At 38.2% G+C, this 25,136-nt stretch overlaps 1 protein-coding gene across 1 annotated transcript in view; it reads left to right on the plus strand.

Annotated features, from left to right (window-relative positions):
* The first annotated feature begins 8,614 nt into the window (after nt 1-8,614).
* ppargc1a (peroxisome proliferator-activated receptor gamma, coactivator 1 alpha) overlaps nt 8,615-25,136 on the plus strand; it is a 48,769-nt gene continuing 32,247 nt past the window's right edge. Inside the window, 2 exon segments of the mRNA XM_048186028.1 lie at nt 8,615-8,822; nt 11,718-11,897. Coding sequence (XP_048041985.1) covers nt 8,775-8,822; nt 11,718-11,897 — 228 coding nt within the window. The 5' untranslated portion in view covers nt 8,615-8,774.

Below are 25,136 nucleotides of genomic sequence, written 5' to 3' on the forward strand. Positions count from 1 at the left end.
TACACTGTCGCACCCCCTGCCCTCAACTGGAGGCCATCTGAGGTTTGGTCTAATGAACTATTGTTTTAAGAGTTGTATAAGCCACAAGGGGATGAGGCTAACTAAGTGGGTAAATAACTAAGCTGCAATTAAGAGTACCCAATGAGTTACTGCAAGGAAAAGTGTCATTTAGTACGCAAATTAGAACACAAGTAAGTGACCAGGAGCATAACTGAATTAGAATGGAAATAGATGAAGAGATAAATGAATAAAACTGTTTTGTAAGTGAGTTTGTATGTAAATGGCTACACGAGTGTGGAGGGGAAAGTAAATAAATAGCTTAGTATGTAAATAAATGAATAAATGTAAGACTTAAAGGAATGGGACAGAGCCGGGGAGCAAGCGAGTGAATGAGTAATAAGCGAGTGAATGAGTTATAAGATGAACTACTTATTGCATTTCAAAGGAGTGAGGGCTTACCGATTAGTTCTACCACCACAGAACACCCATCAGCTTTGAAATGCATCAAGCAAACCGAACTAGATTTCACATTTTCGGAACAAAAATGTGCTCAGCCATGCAAAACTCACTGCTACGATGCTATGTGGTTGCCAAAGTGTTTTGAAAGGTTTTTAGGATGTTGCTATGCAGTTGCTAAGTGGCTGCTGTGGTGTTGCTAGCTGAATCCTTCCATCGTAGTTACTGTAAATGTCTTGAAAACATCTCTATCTGGAGCATTTCTGACCTCCACTTTAAAAAATAACATGAGTTAACTACATTAGTTAACGTGCTAACAATGAACAATACTTCCACAGCATTTATTGTTAAGGTGCAGTTGCATTATTCGGAAGATATTTGCAGACAAAATCCAGTCATTTCAATTAGAATTCACGCGATAGAGAATTTCGCGTGAGGGTGCAAATTTTTACATGCATATTTCACATCGGGTTCAGTTAGTAATGTGGTAATAACGTAAAAGTTTGTGTTTGAATAATATGTGTTTGTATATATATTATTACATTTATTTATACTACAGGGCTGTTGAATGCTCGAATCTGATTGGTTGACCAGTGTTCTAAGGTGTGCAATTATTTTCAGGGAAACGCACGGCTAAAGTAGTTCTAGCAGGTCTTGACCGCATTACAGTTCCATATCACTTCGCCAAATGAATTCAGTTATTTCAATAGGTCCTACAGCCTACAACTGCAAAAAGAAACAAACCAACATTGACACCGACCAAGCAAATAAATATAGTAAACAATAAGATGAAAACAACAAATTATTGTCATGGTTTTTGCCACAAAATACGTTTTATTGTGTCCTGAAAGCACTTACTCTCTCATGCTCTCTCTCTCTTTCTAACGTACACACGTAGTATAGTAAAAAAATGAGACCTTTTTGTAAAGTGTTACCATTGTCTCTGTGTTCGTTGGTCATTGTAACCGTTTTTGCATATCTCTGCTGAATGTATATCATCTTTCCTCGTGTCCAGATGATGTGCCAATTACTCTCTAATTACATGCGTCATCTGGCTGATAAATCCTGTTTACCGTACTGACAAGCCTCCCGGTGGTCACAGCCAGTCTCTGGAGAGACGGATGAAGGGATGGACCTCCACAAAAAGGACGGTGAGAACGATAGATCAGGCCGGCTGTTTCTGAATATAGCCCTTACAATGCCAATGACTGCATCTGAATGATTACTAACAAAGTTTGATATTGCGTTAAGGGCTGGGTAAACAATATTCACATGAACACATCTGTTCATTGGCACAAAGCTTTATCTGAAAAAGCGAAATGGCCTAAATAAGGATCATAGGCATTACTAGACTCTCTTTCATCAAAAATCAGCCTTTAACTGTCATCACTATTTGAAATACAACATAACTTGGCTCATTTCACTCTATCTCCTCCCATACCTGTTGTCTGATACATTTCAATACTAAGGCCATATTATATTTCAAGCGAAATCGAAGACTGAATTGATGTGACATCAAAATCAGGCCAGAACAAAGTTAATTTGGAGTTAATTATTTTCGAAGTTCCTTCTGGAAGTTTGAAACTTTCAGGTATGCTGGATTAGAAATATCCAAGGGAAACAGCTTCTCGAACAACAACAAAATGTAGGACGGGACTTGATTGGATGATTGGATTATTGTGGTTTGCTATTGCTGTGATCTCTTGTGAGTGACAGGCTGCTCGGCCCTCGCTCCAGTAAACGCAGATTATGAGGGCACATGAATTAAAATAATAATAATAATGTGCATGGATAAAGACTAAACTCCTTGAGTCGCATCTAAAGAAGACTATTAAAATAAGGCCTTGCTACACAAAGCATTGTTTCATACTGTTTGACTTGTGATAGATCTGCATTTTAGAGCCATGAACATTTTGTGACCAGAATTAGTGTACAGCCAATCTGATTGCTTTGCTACTTTCAGACACTTTGAGGTAGATTACATATTTGGGTATCAAATGTCACTGTTATTGGATCACAGAAGTGCTGTATTAAGAACATTTCCTGGGTTTATCCATTCATTTAAGCTCCCTTCGTTTTGTCAGCTCAAAAAATTCACTGAAAACCACTACCATTGAATCACCCAACCATCTCTACCTTAATTACACAGGAATTGTGGAGCTGGCACTTTACTGCATGACTGCTTTTGAGGCCAACTGGACCTCCACTCTTTCCTCTACTACTTTAATGTACCAAACTATCCTCCATAGACTTCATGTGTCACAGCATTAGTGGCTTGCCAGAGAGATATTCGTTAACCAAGGCTTGGGAACTGCTGTGTAGAATGAAACTTAAGTCAAAGAAACCCATCTCACCATGAAAATGGTTCTTGCGGTTAACCACTCGAGGAAAGATTTAACATTAACCACAGGCTCATGTAGTAATTCATACATGCATTCTCCAAGAACGTTTTTTTGCTGTTACTTAAAAGCTCAATGATGAATCTATTTAAACTCATTAACCATATATCTTCACAGGAAAATTAATTATATGAATATGTGCAAAGATGTGCGTCAACAAGAATATTCTTACAGTATTACATTTTTCTCATTCTCAGTGATTGTATCACTGAAAATGTGTGGAGTACAGAAAAAGTGACTACATTTTCTTCATGACCAGGACTTTCTATCCTTCATGTATTGTGAGTTTGAGTTGGAGGTTGGAGATGGAGTTAGCCATTTGTAATGCCTTATCACCCCCCACAAAACAACATACGTATTAAAATGTATAAGGTGAATCAAAGTCCCTTTAAGACAAGTCATTTCACTCGGCGGCCATCTTTGAAACGCCTCTCGGGCATCCTGGGCATCATGCAGCTCCAAAGCTGTTTGCCAAGCTTTCGATTAAATTTCATAATTTTTTTTCCAAACGCTCGAATCATGTATTTTTATGCTGGATCAAGCTAACGCACATGCGCAAACCTAAATGCGCGTCTCTTGTGCCTCATTTCGGAGGCGTGCGTCTGACTGTTTCTATAGGAACCGGTGCTTCTAACGGCCGCTGCAGTGACACGATGACTTTGTGTCACGTTTGCGCCTAAAGTATATTTTTAAAGTATAAGCTACTCTTAAATGTATACTTTGTTCATGACATTGGCACATAACTAGTTTTTCCAGGCCAAAACTGTCTTTTCTGTGGTGGACACACATGGAATGGTTTGAGAACTGGCATCATTTGAATCCTCCTAAACTCCATCTTATACTTTAACAGTTAATGGTTGGTTAACATCTTCCCATCAATCTCTCTCTTGTGTTATATGACTGTCTATGAATTCATGACATTTTCTGTCTTCATAATATATCTGTGTATATTAAGAAGCACTAAATCTGCATGTCTTCACTCTTAGCCCAGGTACGCTATGGCAGTTTGGGGGGTGGGGTGGCATATAGGAGAAATTCCCTCTGTAAGGGGAAAAATAAGATGATGATACACTTCTTTTTTTTTTTTTTTTTTTTTTTTTTTTGATGCCGTAAGGGCTTTCGCCTGTACGTAAGCCAACATCTCACATGTTTTTCCCTCTCTCCTCACGTGTTCTAAGAGTAATTAGGCCGGTCATGAGCAGCGCGCCACAACATTTCTAAAATTCTCTACCTGTGCACCTTCCCTCCCCCATCTTTCACCATTTCATGATACGGTTTTAACATGGAGTTTTTTTGCAGGCACACCACTCAAATAGTGACCTAATTCTTCCCAAGCATGCCGACACTGCTGAGAGAGCAAGAGAGGCAACTCATCTTCTCACACAAAGGGAGTTTGAGTTCTAATCATACCAGGACTACATAAGAACGCCTGCTAATTCGTTTCAATTCCTCCGTTTTAATGGCGTTAACAAGTATGACCGTTCTGATGTTGTGTCTTCAATCCATTTAATTCCACTCATTCTGGAACCACCCTTCGCATTCTGTCGAATCACGAGAAAGTCATAAAAATTCTCGACTTGCATGCAAACGCATGTCACTCTGAGCTTGTAAACACATCCCTGCTAGTGCTCGCCTTCTTGCCAGACTCATGTTTTTCTCCATGCATCTTTCATGACTGCATAGTGATTCTAACTTGCCGTAATAACAGCTTCTGATGGGGGAGCTTCTTCCATGTATGCTGCTCTGAGAAAGAAACTGGAGCCAGTTTTCTCTCTCTCTCTGTTTGACCGTGGTATTTTTGTCCACGGGAGGCTTGAAGCTTTCTCTCCAAAAAAATATCACAGGGCTTTCCCACTGAGCCCATACTTCTCTCTTGAGTTATGTCCTTGGTGTGGATATGCTGTTGTGTCCCACCATTGTTATTTCCAATTTCATAGCTGAGTCCTGGCTAGCACGCCCTAGCCTCGCTATGCCATTTACTGCAATAATACACACCGGGCCCTCTAAGGTAGCAATCGGCCACACTCCAAACCTCCTGTGAAATGGTTGAATTCGTCAATAGAAAGCCTTTTGTTCTGATAGACTAGGCTGAATAGCTTTCTTTGATTCCTCTCTCAAGATGACTTCCTTTCAGAGGAACTGTCTTCCATTTGCTGCTATTATTTTGGGTTTTATTGTGTCCGTGGTACGTTGTGCGGTGAGGTGATGCATCTTAAGTTAAGTGTATTTCAGAGGCCCTCATATTATGTCTCAGGTTGCTTTCATCTGGTTGTCTTATTCTGTAGAGGTGATCTAATGATAATACGTACAACTATAAAAAGCTGGAGTGATCATTTGTTGCAGATAGATACTTCTAGATATACTTTCTTACCAGATATGGAAATTACAGCAATGCATTGTGTTTCTATCATATGTCTGTGTCTACCAGCAGATACGAATACAACAGTATATTATAATTCAAAAGAATCACAGTAAATCAAACGTAATACTATGTATGAAGAAAACAGTAACATGCACACATTTGTTTTGTTTCTCCGGTTTTAAATGAAATTTGAAACACTGGGGGAGTATATCCCACAAAATAGCTTTGCAAATATAAGCACAGATGCCTTCAAACTGCAAGGTAAGCTCCCAGGGCTTTGCCCCAAATCTGCCTCCAAGTCCATGTTAATAAATGTTTTACAGTGCTGGTGTGTCTTACCCATATCCAACATAGCTGCAATGTACATTCCAATACAAGATTGTATATATATACCGAAAGATTATTAAAACAGCGATTTCCAAGTAAAACTATTATTTGACATTATAACAAAGTTCACTTTTTAAAAGTCTAATTAAAGGGTTAGTTCACCCAAAAATGAAAAATCTGTCAGTAATTAGTCACCCTCATGTCGTTCCACACCCGTAAGGCCTTTGTTCATCTTCGGAACACAAATTAATGAAATCCTAGAGCTCTATGACTCTTCAATACACAGCAATTTAACCACCACTGTCAAGGTCCAGAAAGGTGCTAAAGACATTGTTAAAATAGTCATGACTGCAGTGGTTCAACCTTCATTTTATGAAACGACGAGAATACTTCTTGTCTTCTGTGTCATTCTCTTACGCTTTTTACATCCAACGCTTCCAGTTTCTGACCGTTCTGACCCTGGATTCGCTGGACGCAAACAGTGTAAGAGAATGACACAAAGAAAAGATATTGTTGAATAAATTCATTATTTTTGTTTCGTTTTTGTGCATAAAAGTTTTCTCGTTGCTTCATAAAATTAAGGTTGAACCACTGTAGTCATGTTGACTATTTTAACAATGTTTTTAAAACTTATCCGGACCTTGAATGTGGTAATTTCGTTGCTTTCTATGGAGAATAAAATCCTCTTGGATTTCATCAAAAATGTCTTAATTTGTGTTCCGAAGATGGACGAAGGTCTTACGGGTTTGGAACGACATGAGGGTGAGTAATTAATGACCGAAATTTCATTTTGGATGAACTAACTCTTTATTATTATTTGCAAGTACATTTTTTTTTTAAAAATATATGTTTAAGACTCCATTCGTGTAATACAATTAACCACACTTCTTTTTCACAAGGGTATATCGGTTCCAGAATACACATCTTTTAGATATTATTTATTTGAACGTGGCTGTTTGGCATTTGTTCATTGACAGTTTGACAATTCATTTATATTCGAAACCTGCTGTTCATTTAGGCATTGCATGCCATCAAGAACTACAGACTCGTGACAGGTTGTAGCCTACACTAGTTCTTTCTGGAAAACATCTCCTCTTGGAAACGTTCAGCTGCCAACACGAGGAAGAAAAAGAAAACAAATCAAAATCCATTTAAAAGGAAATCACAACATAGTCATATTTTTAGCTCGCTATTTCTTAATTGCCATAAAGAGAACAATCAGATAAGGCTTGCAGCATGTCTGTGTGAGTAAGAGGGAGAGGGAGAGCAGAAAGCATAGAAACGGAGAGGGAGTCACGTGCCTTTACTACCATACAATGAGCAACCAACTATTTTCATCCCCCCAGCTCCAGCCTTGATTACAATATGGCATCAGTGTGTTGCATTAGTATTGTGTTTACACTACCATGTAAGAACCATCTGAGATAAGAGTGGTTGCCTGTGGATATAGCCTAGGACATGTCTTCATTACACTGACATGGGATCAGCTTCCTCAAATATATAGGATACACATAAATATATATATATATATATATATATATATATATATATATATATATATATATATATATATATATATATATATATATATATATATATATATATATATATATATATATATATATATATATATATATACTAGGGGTTCTTTTTAAAATAGGCTCTACAAACTCTTGCAACCACTATTTGTCCATACCTCACCAACTCTACATAATCTAAATTATATTGCTCAGTGTTTTGGTCATGAAAACCGATGATGCAGCTGAAAAATAGTGGGCTTCCAGCTCTCAAAAGTGGGCGGTCATCAGTGGTCGAACTGCGTTTTGTTTTGACTGTCTACAAACCTCGTGTTTTGGTTTTCTCTATCTGTGTTGCGTATACATGAACTGTTGACACTGTACACCTCGTCACCTGCTTCTTCCTGGCGTTTGAGTGAGGAAGAAAATCCGTTGTGAGCGCATTACATTATCTTTCTCAGCCATTATGACTCTCCAGAGCAGCCAAGCCGATGCTTAGTTTACGACGCCGGATGGAAAGTATATCGCGTGAAGGGAGAGAGGTGGGGGTGCTAAATGTGACACGACATCCAATGAGCTCAAAATGAAGTCAGTCCTCAGTAAGTCGGCGCGCAGTCCAGCGTATATACCATGAAACAATATTTGAACACACCGCAACCCCCTCACACACTCCTGACTGTGCGCATTAGAGTAAAGAAAATGCCCCGGGGCTATATAGATTCAAAGTATTCTGTGAACCACCATATAGTCTTCCTCACAACTTATCGACCGTGTTCTCAAATAACAAACCCATTTATCCTGTCTTTATTTACATTATTTTCCGTTCGCATTGCTCGGAGATGAACGATACCGCTGCAGATTTGCTTAATAAAGAGGCCTAGAGCAAGTGTTTACTTCGGTGAACGAATGTAATTAGGATTAAAAGCTTTTCTTAAGCGGACCAATATAATTATGATGATATGGCGAATGAGGAAGCTGTTCACAAGAGAAAAAAATAATAGCATCTGATGAATGCACTGATGGGTAAAAAGTCCCGCCAGACTCGTAAATTATCCCTCAGTCTGCACTGACCGATGTTAGCTTCTAAACAGGCAGAATTTATGTATTTTTATGTTCGTGCATAATCAGTAGCCGCTCCAAAAGGATTTTGATCCACTAAAAACAACCGGTGTCATTCATTCGGTGCTGGTCGCGCTGTTGGCTATTTGATTCACTAAAATGAACCGGCTCATAAGAGTCATTCGTTCGGGAATTGAACTACATTGATTCCGCGCTGTACATTCAGTAGTGGCGCCGAGTATTTTAATACATATCGTGTCAGTCTCGGAAGAAGAACGCACGTTTTAAAAACATTAGCCTAATGCAATCGAAAGTCATACAGTTTCAGTCATATGTATTAAACAGGACCGGTTCTTCGTTCCTAACCCTATCTGTTACTAGAGGCATGTTGAGAGGGGCGAGTGGTTTTATAGTTGGGGAAGATTTACTATGCGCGTGCCAGACTCCGCCTTCCTTACAGTACGTCAGTGGCGAGTAACAGCGAAGGGGAGTCACTCCCCTGCCTACTTTTAATAGCTTTGTCATGTGATGGAAAGCAGTTGTAAGACAGGTGCCCTCGGTTCATTGTCAGTGAGGGGCGCGAGGGAACGAGTGGATTTTCTCTTTTGTCCGTGATTTATTTTTTATTTTTTCGTACCGTCATTCAGGGGCTGGATGGCGTGGGACAGGTGTAATCAGGACTCGGTGTGGAGAGAACTAGAGGTGAGAACTTATTTTTCCAGGGCTGGAACACTTTTTTCTTTTTCTTTTTCTTTTTCTTTTGAGGAGACGGAAACGGAGCGCAGTAAACGTCCAAGACTGGCTTCGGTCGTAGTTCCCCGTTATGTGAAGTCGACCGCTCTTGTAAGATGCACGGAAGACACGGACGCTCTGAATGCACGGGAATACACCGGGTTGTGAGAAAGTCTAATATGTTGGCAGAAATTGTGTGTGCTGTGATTTATCTGGTGGTAGCGTGTGGCTTTTCTCAAGCCGTGTCGGAGTTGAACAGTGACAGCCTATTTAGGATGTCTTGTCGTGGGAAATTGTTGACATGCCCGTGGATGGAGTGCGCTCGCTCGCTGTAACGCAGGTGATGATGAGACAGGTATCTGCTTCAGTGAGAGCCTAGTGCCACTGCCGATGTGCTGGAATTACTAAAATGTACTCGCGTCAGGTATTGTACATTGAAACTTTCCTATCAGAAAACAGATACAGTCTCGAAGAAGGCTATTTGCATGCATGCGGACGGAGCGCGTGCTGGATTTATTATTGGAGAATGTGCAGGAAATCGGCAAAAAAAAAAAAAAAAAAAAAAAAAGCTGCTGAACCTCGTTTACTTTGTATTTAGCAAGACCACATCGCAAGGTTAAGTGTTGCTCCAGTGCAATACATTAATAACGATTGCATAGCTGTGTAACGAATCATGCTGTTCGGGACATTTTAGGTTTGTTTAAACATGTTTTATCTGTTTCGCTCAGCGAAATGTAAGGTAACGACGCACTTTCATGTAGGCTACGTTATCAGTGCAGTCTATCTATCTATCTATCTATCTATCTATCTATCTATCTATCTATCTATCTATCTATCTATCTATCGCGTATTGGTTTATTCATAAAGCAGTGCTTTCAGCATGCTTAGCTGAAACTTTTTACTCACTATATAGAAATATATCGCTGCGCATATGCACCTGTCTACGTTGCAGGGTTTATGCACGTGCGCTGTTGTTATATTCGTTTTAAAAGGTTAGTTAAGTGTCTCAGTCGGAGCATAAATCCATCTAAACACAATCAGCAAATTGCTTCTCGCTTCCAATTGTAATTATATCAGTTTCAACACAAGTAGATATTATTCTCTCTCTCTCTCTCTCTCTCTCTCTCTCTCTCTCTCTCTCTCTGCATGTGCTCGTGATTAAGCGTGTCCGTATTTTTGAGAGGAAAGAGGGGATGTCGAGGCAGAAGCATTTGATGCATGTGATTTATCTCATTTTATCATTAGCCTACAGATTGATGTAACCGGTTTGCATTGCGTCTATAAATCTGTGACAGCGGAAGGACATGATTTGTGTCATAAATAGATCTAAACTAAATCAGATACCAAGTGTGAGGTGTGAGAATCATCTTTGATTTCTTTTGCATAAACTGTATCGTGATGCAAAGTTTCGCTTTTCGTTTAGCTACTGTGATGTTACATTGTGTCAGTACCGAGAAAAGAGCAGAGTAATATGATTTGGGACGGAGTATCAGTATTTAACGCGCGGTGATGGAATCATTCGACAATTGTTCAAAATAAACATTTCACTGTTCACGAAAAGCATCACTCTACAGCACCCTCCGCCGTCTGTCAAAACTCTACACACCTGTGCGCGCAGGCTCTCCGCTGCTGCTGGTTTAGCTTCTACCTCGTCTCTATTTTACTCACAACGTACTCATTGATATGAAGTACAGTATTCCGACCAATCAGAGGGCGTGGCTGTGGCGCTCTTCCCTACGACGGTCCGCCCCTCCCCTCTCGCAACCAATCACAGAATTATTTGTTTTCTGGTTGGTTATGTTGTTGTTGTGGTTTCTTAAATGCAGCAAACGCGTCTGAATATGCTATTTGGTTAGATTTATGTTTGTATCATTCGTTTCTTTGTATATCTAACTGTTATAGTTCGTGATAATGAAACCCAAATGAGTACTGGTTATTCAGTTCAGCAGTGAATGGAGTAGGTCCGTTTTTTCATGCTAGTCACACAGGTCGCAATTACGTAGGCAAGTTACACTCCCTGTGAATCAAATAAAGGATGAGCTATTGGTGGTTACATCAGTCACACACTGTGCAAATAGACAGGTGCAGAGTTTTGAGATATTGTGGTGCATGCTGTGGCGCAAGTTTTGCCTATAAACTGCTAAATTGATTGAATTAAGTCAGTGTGCACAGTGATTCATTTTTTTATGGATGCTCAAATAGTTGTTTTATGGAAATGTAATGTTTTACTTTCAGTGTTTCAAATAGTTCATTTTTTTTGCCTTTAAATAATTCTGTTCAAGGAAAAAGATGGGTACATTTTAAAACATTTTCTCATCTTGAATACTAAACTGCAAATGCCATCTTGCGAGAGCATTTCTTTTTTACATTGTCAGAATTAGAGATACTGTAAAAATGCAAAAAAAAAATATTGGATTAAAAAGATCAAAAGCAATACAAATATAGGTTTTAGTTTAAGAATAAATAAATAAATGAAAACGATGAAAAAGAAATAGGTTTACAAGCTTATTCCGGGAACATATGCTGTCCATATACACTGTTTTGCAAAGCCTGACCGGTACTGAATGATTTAATATCTGTTGATCCCACCATCAGCAATTTGATGCTGTTTATAGTTTGTGATTTGAGCTCACACAGCTGCTGCAAAGTTAGAGAGTAAACACTAAATGTTAACCAATGGTAAAATTCCATTTGAACAATTGTACTATCATTATAACTAGTCCTGCAATTAGATTACATCATGACTGAATTGAATAGTGGTGTATGTCAAGCCATGAAACATGGCTTTCATTTCTACATAAGCGCTCAATGAAGATGTTTAACATCTTGGCAAATATGTGCTCAACAATCTCTTCTCTCTTCCAGTGTGCTGCCTTGGTTGGTGAAGACCAGCCCCTTTGCCCTGACCTGCCTGAGCTTGACCTCTCTGAGCTGGATGTCAGTGACCTCGATGCAGATAGCTTTCTGGGAGGACTCAAGTGGTACAGCGACCAATCAGAAATCATTTCCAGTCAGTATGGCAATGAAGCATCAAACCTGTTTGAGGTAAAGAGGGTCATTGTGCTGTGATCTTTACTTATCTGATCATGCATGCTTGTCTTTTATAAAATTAGATATGATGCAGTTTATTGTGCGAGATTGTAACTGCGAGTGTGGAATTCTTCAAAGATGGACTTGCCAATCAGTGCTATTTATTAGTTAATAACAGAGCTTTACATATTGGGAATGTGCATTCACCCATGCTGTCTGATAATTGGGGTGAGGTATCATGATAAGCACCCAACCTTTGCCCAGTACCTTAAGGTCAGCGTTTGTACCTTTTACTACAATCTTGGGCCCAAAGCACTGAAATGTATGGCTGTTTATATGCACATTCCTCTTGATGTTCTAGAGTAATGGTCAGTAATAATAGAGTGCGACAGTGTTTGCCGGCTTTTTCAGCGACCTTGGTTCCGGAAGTATTTTTCCCAAAGGGATTTGAACAAAGTCTTTGTTTAGGAGTTATAAACCATGAACTAAACCAACCAGCTATGATCATCACAAACTTTGATCAAAAGCAAAAAAATAAAAATAAAAATAAAAAATATTAAAATCAGACAAAAAGACATAGGTACAAGAACTTCACGTGATGCATTGGGAATGTAAATTAAAAATGATAGTGAAATTTGAGAAATTACAAATTGATGGAGAAATTGCAAATTATGCATATTATGCGTAGTAATATTTAAGCAGTTTGAGAGTACGACTCATTTGCAGCGATTCATGGGATTGGGTGGGCGCTAAAGTATTCTTTTGGTGTGATTTGCTTGTTACAATTTTCTGATTGGTGGAGATTTCTCTACAGAATCATTGGTAATGTAAAATTCCACTGTTGAACACGATCATTTAAGAAAAAAAAAAAAGATTGACAGCTTTAACAAAAGCATATACATTTTACCTTGTAGCTCACAGGTCTGTCTTTAAAGGTTTATAAGTTCAAAATCAATTCCCCTATTCCTATGGAGAAAATGAATGGCATTTTTTTTGTGCAAATTGATGGAGAAAATGCAAATTATGCATATTATTCATACTAATATTTAAGCAGTCTGAGAGCTTAGGGATCACTGAGAGCAGCGCTTCATTGGAGTGTGTGGGCGCCAAAGTATTCTTTTGGTGTGATTTGCTTGTTGCAATTTTCTGATGGAGATTTCTTTGCAGAATCATGGGTAATGTAGTTTTTCACCAGGAATTCCACTGTTGAACACAATCATTTTAAAAATAAGTTGGCAGCTTCAACAAACATATACCTTATAAAAATGTTGTTTCAACGTAAAAAAGTAAGTGATTGTGCTGCCACAAAATTTTAAGTTTAGTCAACTTGAAATGTGAAGTTGTACTAAGTGACAACTTGGTTATTTGAGTTGACTAAACTTAAATTTTAAGGCAGCACGAACACTTACTTTTTTAAGTTTAAAGCAACATTTATTTTCACAGTGTAGCTCACAGGTCTTTCTTTAAAGGTTTATAAGTTGCAGAACTTATAAATAAATGCAGAAAATGAATGGCATTTTTACTAATGGAACCCGACTGTTGCACTCTGGCAGTGATGGTACCATCTCCCAGTGAACAAATCAGACAAAATCTGACCCATTCAACTTAGTCACCATCACTGTTGTAGTTCATTTTAATTATACAACTGATCTCATATCTGAATCATTACCTTAATCTAGATGGTCCACTTTTAACCGGCTTGTTCCTGCACAGGGTTGTCATGTTGAAAAATGGCAGAGGTAAAACTTTAAACCTGTTGCACTTGCGCTTCTTCGTCACTGACAAAGAAAGCAAAGTCCATAGGAAAAGAAATGAGGCGGCTAAAACAAAGCAGCACTGGCCCTGGCTAGTTCATTGTCTTATCTGGAAAGATAGAGAAGAGAAATGATAATGCCACATTGCTCTGAGTGCTGGCAAATATAGTGCAGGGTCTGCTGTGCATTTTGGGGTTTTGTGTCATGGTGAGATAGGGAATTCTTCCACATTCCTATCCTGGACCATGTGGTGAGATAATGATTTTAAGGGCCCACATACAAGTGCCAATAAACCAGATAAAAAATAATACTGTGTGTAGGTGGATGTTAATTAAACGTTAATAATTTACATGCATTACTCCTCCTGTGATAGAAGCATATTTGAAATTCATATAGATATAGAATCTTTTTGACAGTTTGCTCTTTTTTTGTAGGTCCTCATCTGATTTAAAATTTTTGTGGTGACGGAATAAGCACAAGGTGCTAAAGCAGCTGATCCTTGTTCAGTGAGATGGGACATGCGGTGTCAATAGTGATGAATGTGTGAATTGTATATGCATTTCCAATACTGGCCTATGTGGGTCAGTACAGTGCCCAAGAGCAGAGTGAAGACAGGTTAATGAATGGCCAGCTCTTGTGTAAAGCTAGTTGGCAGAACTTTTTCTTCCTCCCCCTGCACTCATTCAAACCCCTGGCAATGTTTTCTTAACCTGTCTGACTGCAGCATAGTTAATGGGTGGCCTGGTGAGTCCTCTGATGTCACACAACAAGCAGGCCACACATGGTTATAGAGACTCAACGCGCATGTGCTATTTAGGGTCTGAGAGAAAAATCTAAAAAATGTATATATATATATATATTTGCACATTGAAGGCCCACTGAAGTGCCTTGTAATGCATAGCATTATTCAATGTGTTGATGTAATTTCCACTGAAACAAGAAAACAAGGTAGGACATATCGAACAGATCCTCCCCTTTTTTTAAAATGGTCAATTGCTGTTTGTTTATTTCACAGCTCGGCCAGAGCCATTGAGCACAGTAAAGCCGCAGTTTCCTCCTAATCTCTAACCGTTTCTCCTCCTAATCTCCTCCATATCGCTTTAAAATACTGCATTCTGTGCAGAATACAAATGGGTCCGATACTTACATTTAGAAAATAGTAAATGTGTGAACAAGAGACCGATTTTAGCTGCAGCTTCAGGGATTTTAGATTCTAGAGAGCATTTGATTGGACAGAAGATCTGATGAGAAGCTGAAGTGCAGAGTGATGGCATCAAAAACATTGTTTCTTACTAGCGGAAGTGAGAGACTGTAAGTTTTCAATGCCAATATCTTCTAAATGTGAATTTAGTCATTGTTTTGGAGCACACTAGCTTATACATAACAGTAATTTTCATACTAGAAGCCAAAAAACTTTCATTTTGATTTCATGGGAACTTTAAAGCACAGGTCTCCAACCCTGCTTCTGAAGAGCTACCTGCTCCAACACACCTGCCTGTAATTTTCAAGTAACCCTGAACACCTTGATCAGCTGGTTCAGGTGTATTTGATTGGGGCTGCAGCTGAACTCTGCAGAATGGTAACTCCCCAGGAGCAGACCACTGCATTAAAGCATATGGCTGCATCCGAAAGCTTAAAAATGCTGCCTTCGGAGGATGCATTCCAAGGTAGGAAGGCATCAAGGCATGTCTGAATCCAATGTTAGCTTCACTTCCTGTCTCCTGAGATACATTCTTCTGATCGATTTTTCAAGGCAGCATAGATGTATCTTTCACTGCTTTTGATATCCCACAATCCTGTGCTTTCCATTCTATGACAGTTGAGCTAAAAATAAAGAGAGCGTCAGAATGTTGCGGTTGGTGGTCAGTTTGTGTGTAAATGAAAACGTATTTGACCAACGTTTTCCACTTCTGATGTTATTCTAGCAAGAAATTACTATTGTAGTAATGAAATATTTGCTTAGTTATCACCAAAGCTGGCTCTATTTTGCTGAAGATCATTAAATTGTTACGCTGCCTCAGAAGTCTGTCTGAAATCAGTTTTGTGAGGTACTTTCATTCACAAACACTGCCTACAAATTCATTGCCTGATAAGACAGTGAGGCAAGGCGAGGTGTCTTTTGTTCAGTATCATATTTGTTACATCAGGCATTTATGACTCAGAGGCCCAAACTGAGCAAAAATATTCAGTTTTAATGCTGATATTTATACGGCCGAAAAGTAAGATGAAATTCAGACTACTTACATAAAAGTGCATCTAAATATCATTTTTCACTCTATATCTCCAATAGTATGTCTCTGTAAGATGATATTAAAATATGCTTGGTTTTATGATCGAAGCTCTGTAGTTTTTATTGTGGGGGGCAAGTGCAATACAATGATTACTGAGAAATGAACAAATAAACGTTTCTCAGTGTTGCTTGATTCAATCCAGTAAATATTCATCTTGAAATATTACTAACAATAATTTTGCATTTACATAAAAATCAGTAAAGAATTCACAGCAAAAGGACACATGTATGATGGCCTGAAAGGGGACGTTTTTTACAATTATACTAAAAGGCGTTTTACTTGCTAAAAAAATGCATAAACTATTGTACGGGAAATATGATTAATAGAAGGCATGTAGTAGATTGTGTAAACAGGTTTTTCAGCAAAGTTTTGATTGTGGTGATCATTTAGAGGACTTAGAAATTTGCATATCAGTAGGCTTTATGGTTGATGCAAAAATAGACAATTACAGCTGCGTATACATGAAAGCACGACAAATATGTGTATATATGCACAACAGACACATGGCATGTGCATTTAAACACGCTCGCATTCGACACAAAGCTTTTCTCACTATTATTATTCATTATTTCATGTCTTACGCTTTCCTGACATTTTGTACATGATGTTCCATTATTGCAGGGCCATGTGGGGCAAGCCGGCAGGCAGATGAGAGTGAGCGATAGCAGCGGGCATGGAAATGCAGCCTAGAGATTTTGTGTGACGTGACGGCTTATGCCTTTCAGTGGCAGTTCAGCCCTAGTTATCAAGCGCATCTCAGGGGCTAAAATGGATCTCTGGAGGTGGGGGCCGACAGGCAGTTCTCTTTGCCCCAGGGAGAGGGACTGACAGCACGGTCAGCCTGTCACCGGCAGCCCCTCTCTTGGGAACAGGGCCGTAGGGAGGTTAGAAGTACTCAGACATGTAAAACCATGTTTTGAGTCCAATAGAATTGCTCTTTTAGGCATTGGTTGAAAGTGTATGGTTGCTACATTTGTATTAGGCCACTAAATGGAACATTTAGTGATAAATGTGAAGCTGAGCACAAGTTTATCATACAGGATGTTATCTTATGCTTTTTTTCCAGAAATTTCAAAAGCAACATCACATTAGATAGTGCTTTTTAGGATATTTACAGACTATTAAACACATTCCATTGCAGACGCTTTAGTATTAGGCTGCTGTGACAAATATTATAACTTTTGTGCTTACAAAAAAGTGCTACGGTGGTACAGTGAAGGTAATATCATTATGCACAAATGCCACGGTACTGATAGATTACCATATTTACATACTGTATAATGTAATTTATTATTATTCAACTTGTGCTCATTTGAAAAACATGTCTGTTGTGAATTTTTTGCAAAATAAGATATGATGTTGCTGCTTGCATGTTTCTCGACAATTTCAAAGTGAAATATACAAGTGAGTGGCACTAAAAGCACATTTAGTTCTATCCGAAATAGAATCTGGCAACATTTTTATTATGCTGGTTGTTGTGCATATTGCACCAGTTCAGAAATGAAATGTCCTAAAAGATTATAATCGTGTTGGGGTAACACATTACAAGTAACTTGAGTTACGTAATCTGATTACTTTTTTTAAGTAACTAGTAAAGTAATGCATTATTTTTAAATTTACAACAAAATATCTGTGTTAATTTTTCAAAATAACACAAGTTACTTTGTTTTCCCATGTATTGACTGACAGCTCTCCTGTACCCATTTTGAGAGAAATCGAGAGCAAGTGCAGATGTGTTGTGTGTAAACATGACTGTTATTGTAGGTCAGACTAAATGTGAGCATTTACTCATCTTACTCTTTTAAAAAAAGAGAGTCAGTATTCTGTAGTTACTTTTTAGGGAGTAACGCAATATTGTAATGCTTTACTTTTAAAAGTAACTTTCCCCAACACTGGTTATAATGAAAAAAAAAAAAAAAAAAAAAACATACATTATGGAGCTGGTTATGTGATGGAAAGTTCAAAATATATTAGTTAACAAATCATGCACAATGATAAGTGTTTTGAGGTTATAACATAGTAATATGCAATGAACCGCTCAAAAATAAGTCTTATTAATTGATAATATGCCCGGTAATCATAATTTGTGTGAAAAGTAATAAAGACTATTTCTGTTTTACTTACCACTAGCGTTTATTTCAGCTGGAAACTGCAGTGAATTGTATGTATTGGTACGTTTTTGGAGTTTTGCAAAAATGTAGATATGAGCCTATGTTATTTTTATTACTTGTAATAAATATAAAAATAAATACATATTATTCATATAAATTTATACAAGACACGTCAAAATGTCCATGTCCATGTACCATGTCCAAAACACTGGCAAAACCTTTTTACTTTCTATTAGTGAATAATCAAACAAAATATAAGAATTTGCATTAATGCATTATGTTGGTGTATAAAGAGTGTATTTTTTTTTAATTTTTGTCAATAAAACGTGTAGTCAAGTTTCAGAATAACTGATCAATTTTCAGCCATTAGTTCAGTGTAATTCTGTCCTCAACTCCAGCAGTCCTGTGACTAAAACATGTTGTAGGTCTGATTGTGTCGCCTTGATCCCTCTCTGATTTGATAAACAGGTGACTGGAGTGTTACATGCTGTCTTTTTGGATGGCCTTTAGCTCTGAATCCTGGTAAGAGTTCTCACTGTTCTGTCCACTGCATGGACAATGTGTGGAATGGAACACTCCCTGACTCCAAGTGATTGCCGCAGCCTTTTATTTTAAGAACACTTGACACCTAGTCAAATTAACTCCCTATTTAAGACTGTACTGTATTAGGTCATCCAAAAAGGGCTGTGCGGTCAGGTTGTGTGATGTTTATATCCAAACACGAAACTATGCTGCCAGCGAGTGTTTAGAATTACAACTTGGTTGTGGGGTGAAAGCACTGGCTGTGCTTTGTAAGGTGAGTGCAGTTACTGATGACCGGACAAAATTTTGACCAGACTTTGACCTAGCTATAAGAGTTGAGCCAAAGTATGTGTGTATTTGGGAGGGTGGTGTTCGGATGTCCAAGTGTGAAAGGGACTCCGCAGATTAATTGCTGAAATAAATCACACTCACACTCAAGTACACACATTCACTTACACATAAACACATCCATGTAAACAAGTCCTATTTGCTTCTTGCTTGTCTAGTAATTTGTAAATCTATCAAACAGAAAACTAGAGCAACAGCAAGGAACCGTGATTGATAAAATTGGCCAAATGTACTGTAGGCCTACATCTCTCAGAAGACAGAAAAAATGCTCACAAGCACATCCACGCCAAGCAACACACGCACATGGTGTTAATGGTGACTGCTGATGGCTTCGCATTTTTAATTTGCAAATTTATGCTGACATTTGAAAACACACCATCAGTTTAGCTGCACAAGTTCAGCTGGGCCAAGCATATTATCATTTTGTGCTGTATAATGTGATTTCCTCAAGTGAACACTTACATGCACACGCATTCACACACGCACACACACACACACACACACACCACACTTTGACTTATCTCTCCATCGAAACCAAGACAGTTTGCATGTTGTTTGGTGTTGGCCTCCTCAAAAGCACCACCAAAGCATCTTTCGTCATGTTTTGTCAAGTGTTATTTAATTAGTTAAATAACTATAAAAATAACAGTGCATTAAATAATATTATTTGTGCTTCAAAACGATATTGATGATTTTACATTTTAAATAATGACAACAAATATTGGTTGGCATCAAGTTTATCATCTAATATTTATATGTTTTTTCTATGTATAGATGACCATGCTGTCAAAATGATCCCTGTTCACATGGATCCACGGAAACGACTAAAAACGCTGTATTATGCGATGTCACATCGGAAAGAAAAACATACGCACACATACGCATTCTTTTACAGAGCACTTGCGCCAAATTCGCATGCCTATAGACTACACACGTAATATGCATGCCGTCACTGATCCATGTTTAAGTTGTTTACATGGAGACAATAACAGTATCATTTTCAAAAACTTGCACTTTGAGAAACCTGTTTTCAAAAGTTTGCCTTTTCAGGCCCCCCAAAATTGCGTTGTCATGTAAATGAACGGCCAAAACACGTAAAAGATTTTAGTTGAATACGGTGTCGTGTAAACAGCCCCTAAGATGTCTCCCTAATCAAACACACCTGATTCAACTCATCAGCTCATTAATAGTGACTCCCAAGGCCTCAAATATGTGTGTTAGATATAAGCGAGACAGCAAAGGACCAGGATTTGGAACCACTGGTATAGTGAATTTCACTGGTTATATCTCTCATTTTGCATGAGCTGCAGTTATATTTAGGTATATGTCATGACTCCATCTTGCTCCCAGAGGGCCACCTTCCTCCAACACACCTGCCTGGAGGTTTATAGTAATCCTGAAGACCTTGAGTAGCTGGTTAAGGTGTGTTTAATTAGGGTTGGAGTTGAGCTCTGCAGGATGCCAGATTGGACATCCCTAGTATATGTAATATTTTCCTGGAATGATAATGTCTTTGAGAGCAGTGACACTGGTGCCATGCGCCATTGGGCAGATAATTGGTTAGGGCTGTTTTGTCACACTTTTGGAGTGTTTGACTTCTGGTGTTTCTCATATGCAGTGAATCAAAAAAAGAGTTGAACCAGGGTGACCACTTAGTTGCAATGGTTGTGAAATGCAACAGAGCCTTGTCATCAATAAGAAACCTCTGAAGTTTTGGCAGAGAAGCTTGTCAAACAACCGTAGAGAGAGTCTGAATTCCAGTGGGTATAAGCAAATTTATTCACTTTGCAATGAAGGGAGGGGAAAAAGCAAGGGAGCGCTAGGCAAGGAGGAGGGAAAGAAGAAGGAGGGTAACATCACTTGCAGTTGGAAAATAGTCCCTGCAGGGCATGTTTGGAGAAGCACAAGTTAACATAAAGCTTGTTGCTCGGCTTGCTTGCGTACTCTTGCGTTCTGCTTCTTTCTCAGGCTCTGGTTTCCTGTCCTGTATTCATTTCCATGCTTCTGTCATCTTTCTCTGTCCATACACCCATCTTTTATTCTTTCATTCTTGTTTTTCCATTCACTGCTCTCTAAAGTGGTGGTTGTATGTGAGACCTTTCTTCAGAGGCCTGTAGCATCAGCTGATCTTCATTCTTAGCCACCTGATGCTCATCACAGAGCCAATTTAACACCCCACACACACCTGAGAAGGAGAGAGAATGTGGGGAATTTGTTACCAAGAGAAATTGAAGTCTGTATGTGCAAGAGAAAGAGTAGGAAAGAGTTATTATTGTTATTTCATTTTGTGCATTATACATTAATTTCGGTGTTGGTCTTTCTGTAAAAAAAATCATTTTGATGCATCACTGAATATTAGTATAATTAAGAGTCTTCATTAATGACTGCAAACAATTACTGCATTTCGTATAAAATGCAAAAAGGCACAGAAAACTCAGCACACACTTTTTCTGTAAATATATCTTGACACAGACTTGCTGAGCTATTTTAGTCGAGTATGAAATGAACCTTGTTTTAGCACAATGCTTGATTGACAGGTGAGGAGGCGGTCTTTTCTGGAGCATATGAGGATGGATTTCCATTTACACTACAAATGTAATGTGGTTGCATCCGTTTCAGACTACCTCTGAGTGAACCGATACCATGATATTCTTTGAAGTACTTTGGAGTACCATGTAAATACCTTGGTAAATGAAGTACCGTGGCATATGCTGCATCAAAGTATTAATGTGCTACCACCACAATACTTCTGGCTGTCATCTTTATGTTGTAGACACATCTGATTACAAATATAGGTAACACTTTATTTTACAGTGCCTTTGTTACATATTACATGTAGTTACTACAGTTATTACTATAGATTATTCTTAATTACATGCAACTAACCTAAACCACATCCTAATTCTAACCCTAAACCTAAGTACATGTAGTTAATTATTATTACTCTGTACTTAAATGTATAATTACACTATAACACCAACACTTTAAGATTAAGTGTAACTCAAATTAATCTAATTCCTTTAAACTACCTATATGAATTTAAGTTTTGATCTTAACGCATATCTCCTGTGTTTGTTTGTGTACAGCATTTCAAATGGCTGGTTAAAAGGTTTTGCTTCCTTTGCTCTGGGACACGCTATGTCCTGCCAGTTAAGTGTCAGCTGATGACCTCTGCCCAGAACTGAAGCACCACAGGTGGTGTCACACATGAGACCATTTTTCCATGTCTGGGGACAAGTTATACATGGGATTTCCCTTGGACATGGTGTTCAGCCCCTTAACTCCCATTTTATGAGTCTGGCTTAGACAGCTCATGGTGGAAGTTGCACTGATCTGGTGCCAAAATTCATTATGGAAGTGATAAATATCCTACATCGACAGTACAACCAGTACTATTTGAGGATTTAATGGTGGCTTATATTATGCTGATAAATGTAACAATATATCATGTCACAATATATATTACAATACAAATATTCAACAGTGTTGATTATAGTTCATCAAAATAAAATTTCAGACAGATTTAAAGGGTTAGTTAAACCAAAAATGAAAATGCTGTCTTTAATTACTCACCCTCATGTCGTTCCACACCCGTAAGACCTTTGTTGATCTTCGGAACACAAATTGAGATATTTTTGTTCAAATCCGATGGCTCAGTGAGGCCTCTATAGCCAGCAATGACATTTCCTCTCTCAAGATCCATTAATGTACTAAAAACATATTTAAATCAGTTCATGTGAGTACAGTGGTTCAATATTAATATTATAAAGCGACGAGAATATTTTTGGTGTGCCAAAAAAAAACCAAAATAACGACTTCATAATTCGGATCACGTGTCAAACCGCCAAACTGCTGAAATCACGTGACTTTGGCGCTCCGAACAGCTGATTCAACACACTGATTCATAACACTCCGAATCTTCCTGAAGCAGTGTTTTGAAATCAGCCATCACTAAATAATTATTATTATTATTTTTTTTTGGCCCAACAAAAATATTCTTGTCGCTTTATAATATTAATATTGAACCACTGTACTCACATGAACTGATTTAAATATGTTTTTAGTACCTTTATGGATCTTGAGAGAGGAAATGTCATTGCTCCCTATGCAGGCCTCACGGAGCCATCGGATTTCAACAAAAATATCTCAATTTGCGTTCCGAAGATTAACGAAGGTCTTACGGGTGTGGAACGGCATGAGCGTGAATAATAAATGACAGAATTTTCATTTTTGGGTGAACTAACCCTTTAATTTTGCATCACATATGATAATGGAACATCAAATATGAGAGTCAATAAATTAAAAAATAAATACATTGTTGAATAACATGCAATATTTAAAATGGTTTAAATGGATCCAAGCATGTGTCTAATGCAATTCTGTATTTTTAGCTAAGCAGAATCATTAATATTTATATTCTGGTATCACCATTGCCTTGTACATGCAGGAGAAGGACCAAGTCCAAACCTATTCAAGTCTATTCCTGGTATAATGCCAAATGTATCATTTTAAATAACAGTACTTTTGTTAACTGTTTATCATATGTTTTAGAATTAATCATAAAAAAAACCCAAAAACGTTTTAACTTTGTTTAAAGTTTAGTGAGAGTATCGTATCGCGAGATCAGTTTTATCTATCAAACCGACATGAGTGTATTGTTACACCCCTACTGATACTTTTTAATGGCTTTGTATGTACGTGCTATGAACATAAGCCTCACAGTGTTGTGTGCATTGACGTGCACAAACGTCCAAACACGCACGCAGTTGCCCTGTACAGTAATATTCACATTTTGTAACGTGTCACCAATCGTAAGTGCGGGATAGCCATTGTGGGCTATTTTTAGTCTGGGACGGTAATCTCTTCTAAGAGCCTTTCAGGGCCTGTCTCTTTCTAACCTGGCCGGAAATGCTAAGCCAATAAGCCCCAGGCGTGTGGCTCAACTCTAGGCCGGGAGAGAAAGTGAGTCCCGGTACAGGCGTTTCCTGGATTATTTAATACTTCAGCATTGCAGGGAGGGGGAGTTTGAATCTCTGAATTCCAGGAATGCTGGTTCTTTTAGGGCTTATGCACTGCAGGGTACAGAGTGTTTTGGACATAGCTTAGTGGCGTCACACTGCACAATTTTATGGAGTGGGTAAATTAACAAACAAGTGCAAAATTTCTGCAACGAGGAATGAGCTGATTGAGTGCATTGCAGTAGACAAATTTGATACATGCTCAGACTTGAATGGGCACTTTTTAATAGCTCTGTTTGCAAAGTAAAATGAACCACTGTAACATATATTCACAAAGTTTTGATTGAGGATTCATTTTCCAGTTGCCATGAGACTCTTAATTTCCAGTCTTACTCCTCCGTCCATCTGTAGTTCATCCTTTCATTCCCGTGATATTCATCAAGGATATAAAGTGTGAACATGCATTTTGAGCAGCTGTGACTGTGAATGATGCATCCTTGTCACTTTTTGATGGTTAAAAGATGTATTTCAGTGCTGTACAAAAATATTATAAAAAATATATATTTGGTTGGTGTTTTAATTTGTGTAAAATGTTTACATGCATGCATATGCATTGCCTCCAAAAGTTTAGAAATGCTCAATGTGAGCATACGTCCTTATCATCTCTTGGCATAGATGTATTTTAAAGTAATTTGTAATTATCACTGAAGACCAGCAGATTATTACATAATAATGGCAATATAGACACGTCACAGTCAGACTTGCCCCTTTGGCAGCTGTGACGCCTGATTAAACTTGGCCAGATTTCTTTTTTTAAGAGAATCGGGTCAAGCACACCTTTTAGCTTTACTGTTTGATTGCCATTTAAACTTAGCATCCAATAGACCAATCAGAACACAGTGTAGAGATTTACAGTACATTACAGTACATTACAGTACATACAAGTGTCTTACAAATTAGGAATACAAGAAGCGATTCATCTTAAAGGGATAGTTCATCCAAAAATAAAAATGTTGTCATCATTTACTCACCCTCATGTTGTTCCATGAGTTTCTTTCTTCTTTTGAACACAAAAGAAGATATTTTAAAGCCGCAGTCCTTAATTTTGTTTTGGTTAAAATTGTCCAAAATCAATTTTTGAGCAAGTACATAACCAGCCGGTGTTCAAAACTATCTCCTTACCTTAGCCTACAACGGTAAACTTGTAATAATGTTTTATAATTCGGGTGGTACTGGTGGGTTTTCGTGAGAAATTAGAGTATGCGGCCGT

The sequence above is a fragment of the Megalobrama amblycephala genome, linkage group LG3 (genome assembly GCF_018812025.1).
Source record: "Megalobrama amblycephala isolate DHTTF-2021 linkage group LG3, ASM1881202v1, whole genome shotgun sequence".
In the NCBI taxonomy this organism is placed as follows: domain Eukaryota; kingdom Metazoa; phylum Chordata; class Actinopteri; order Cypriniformes; family Xenocyprididae; genus Megalobrama; species Megalobrama amblycephala.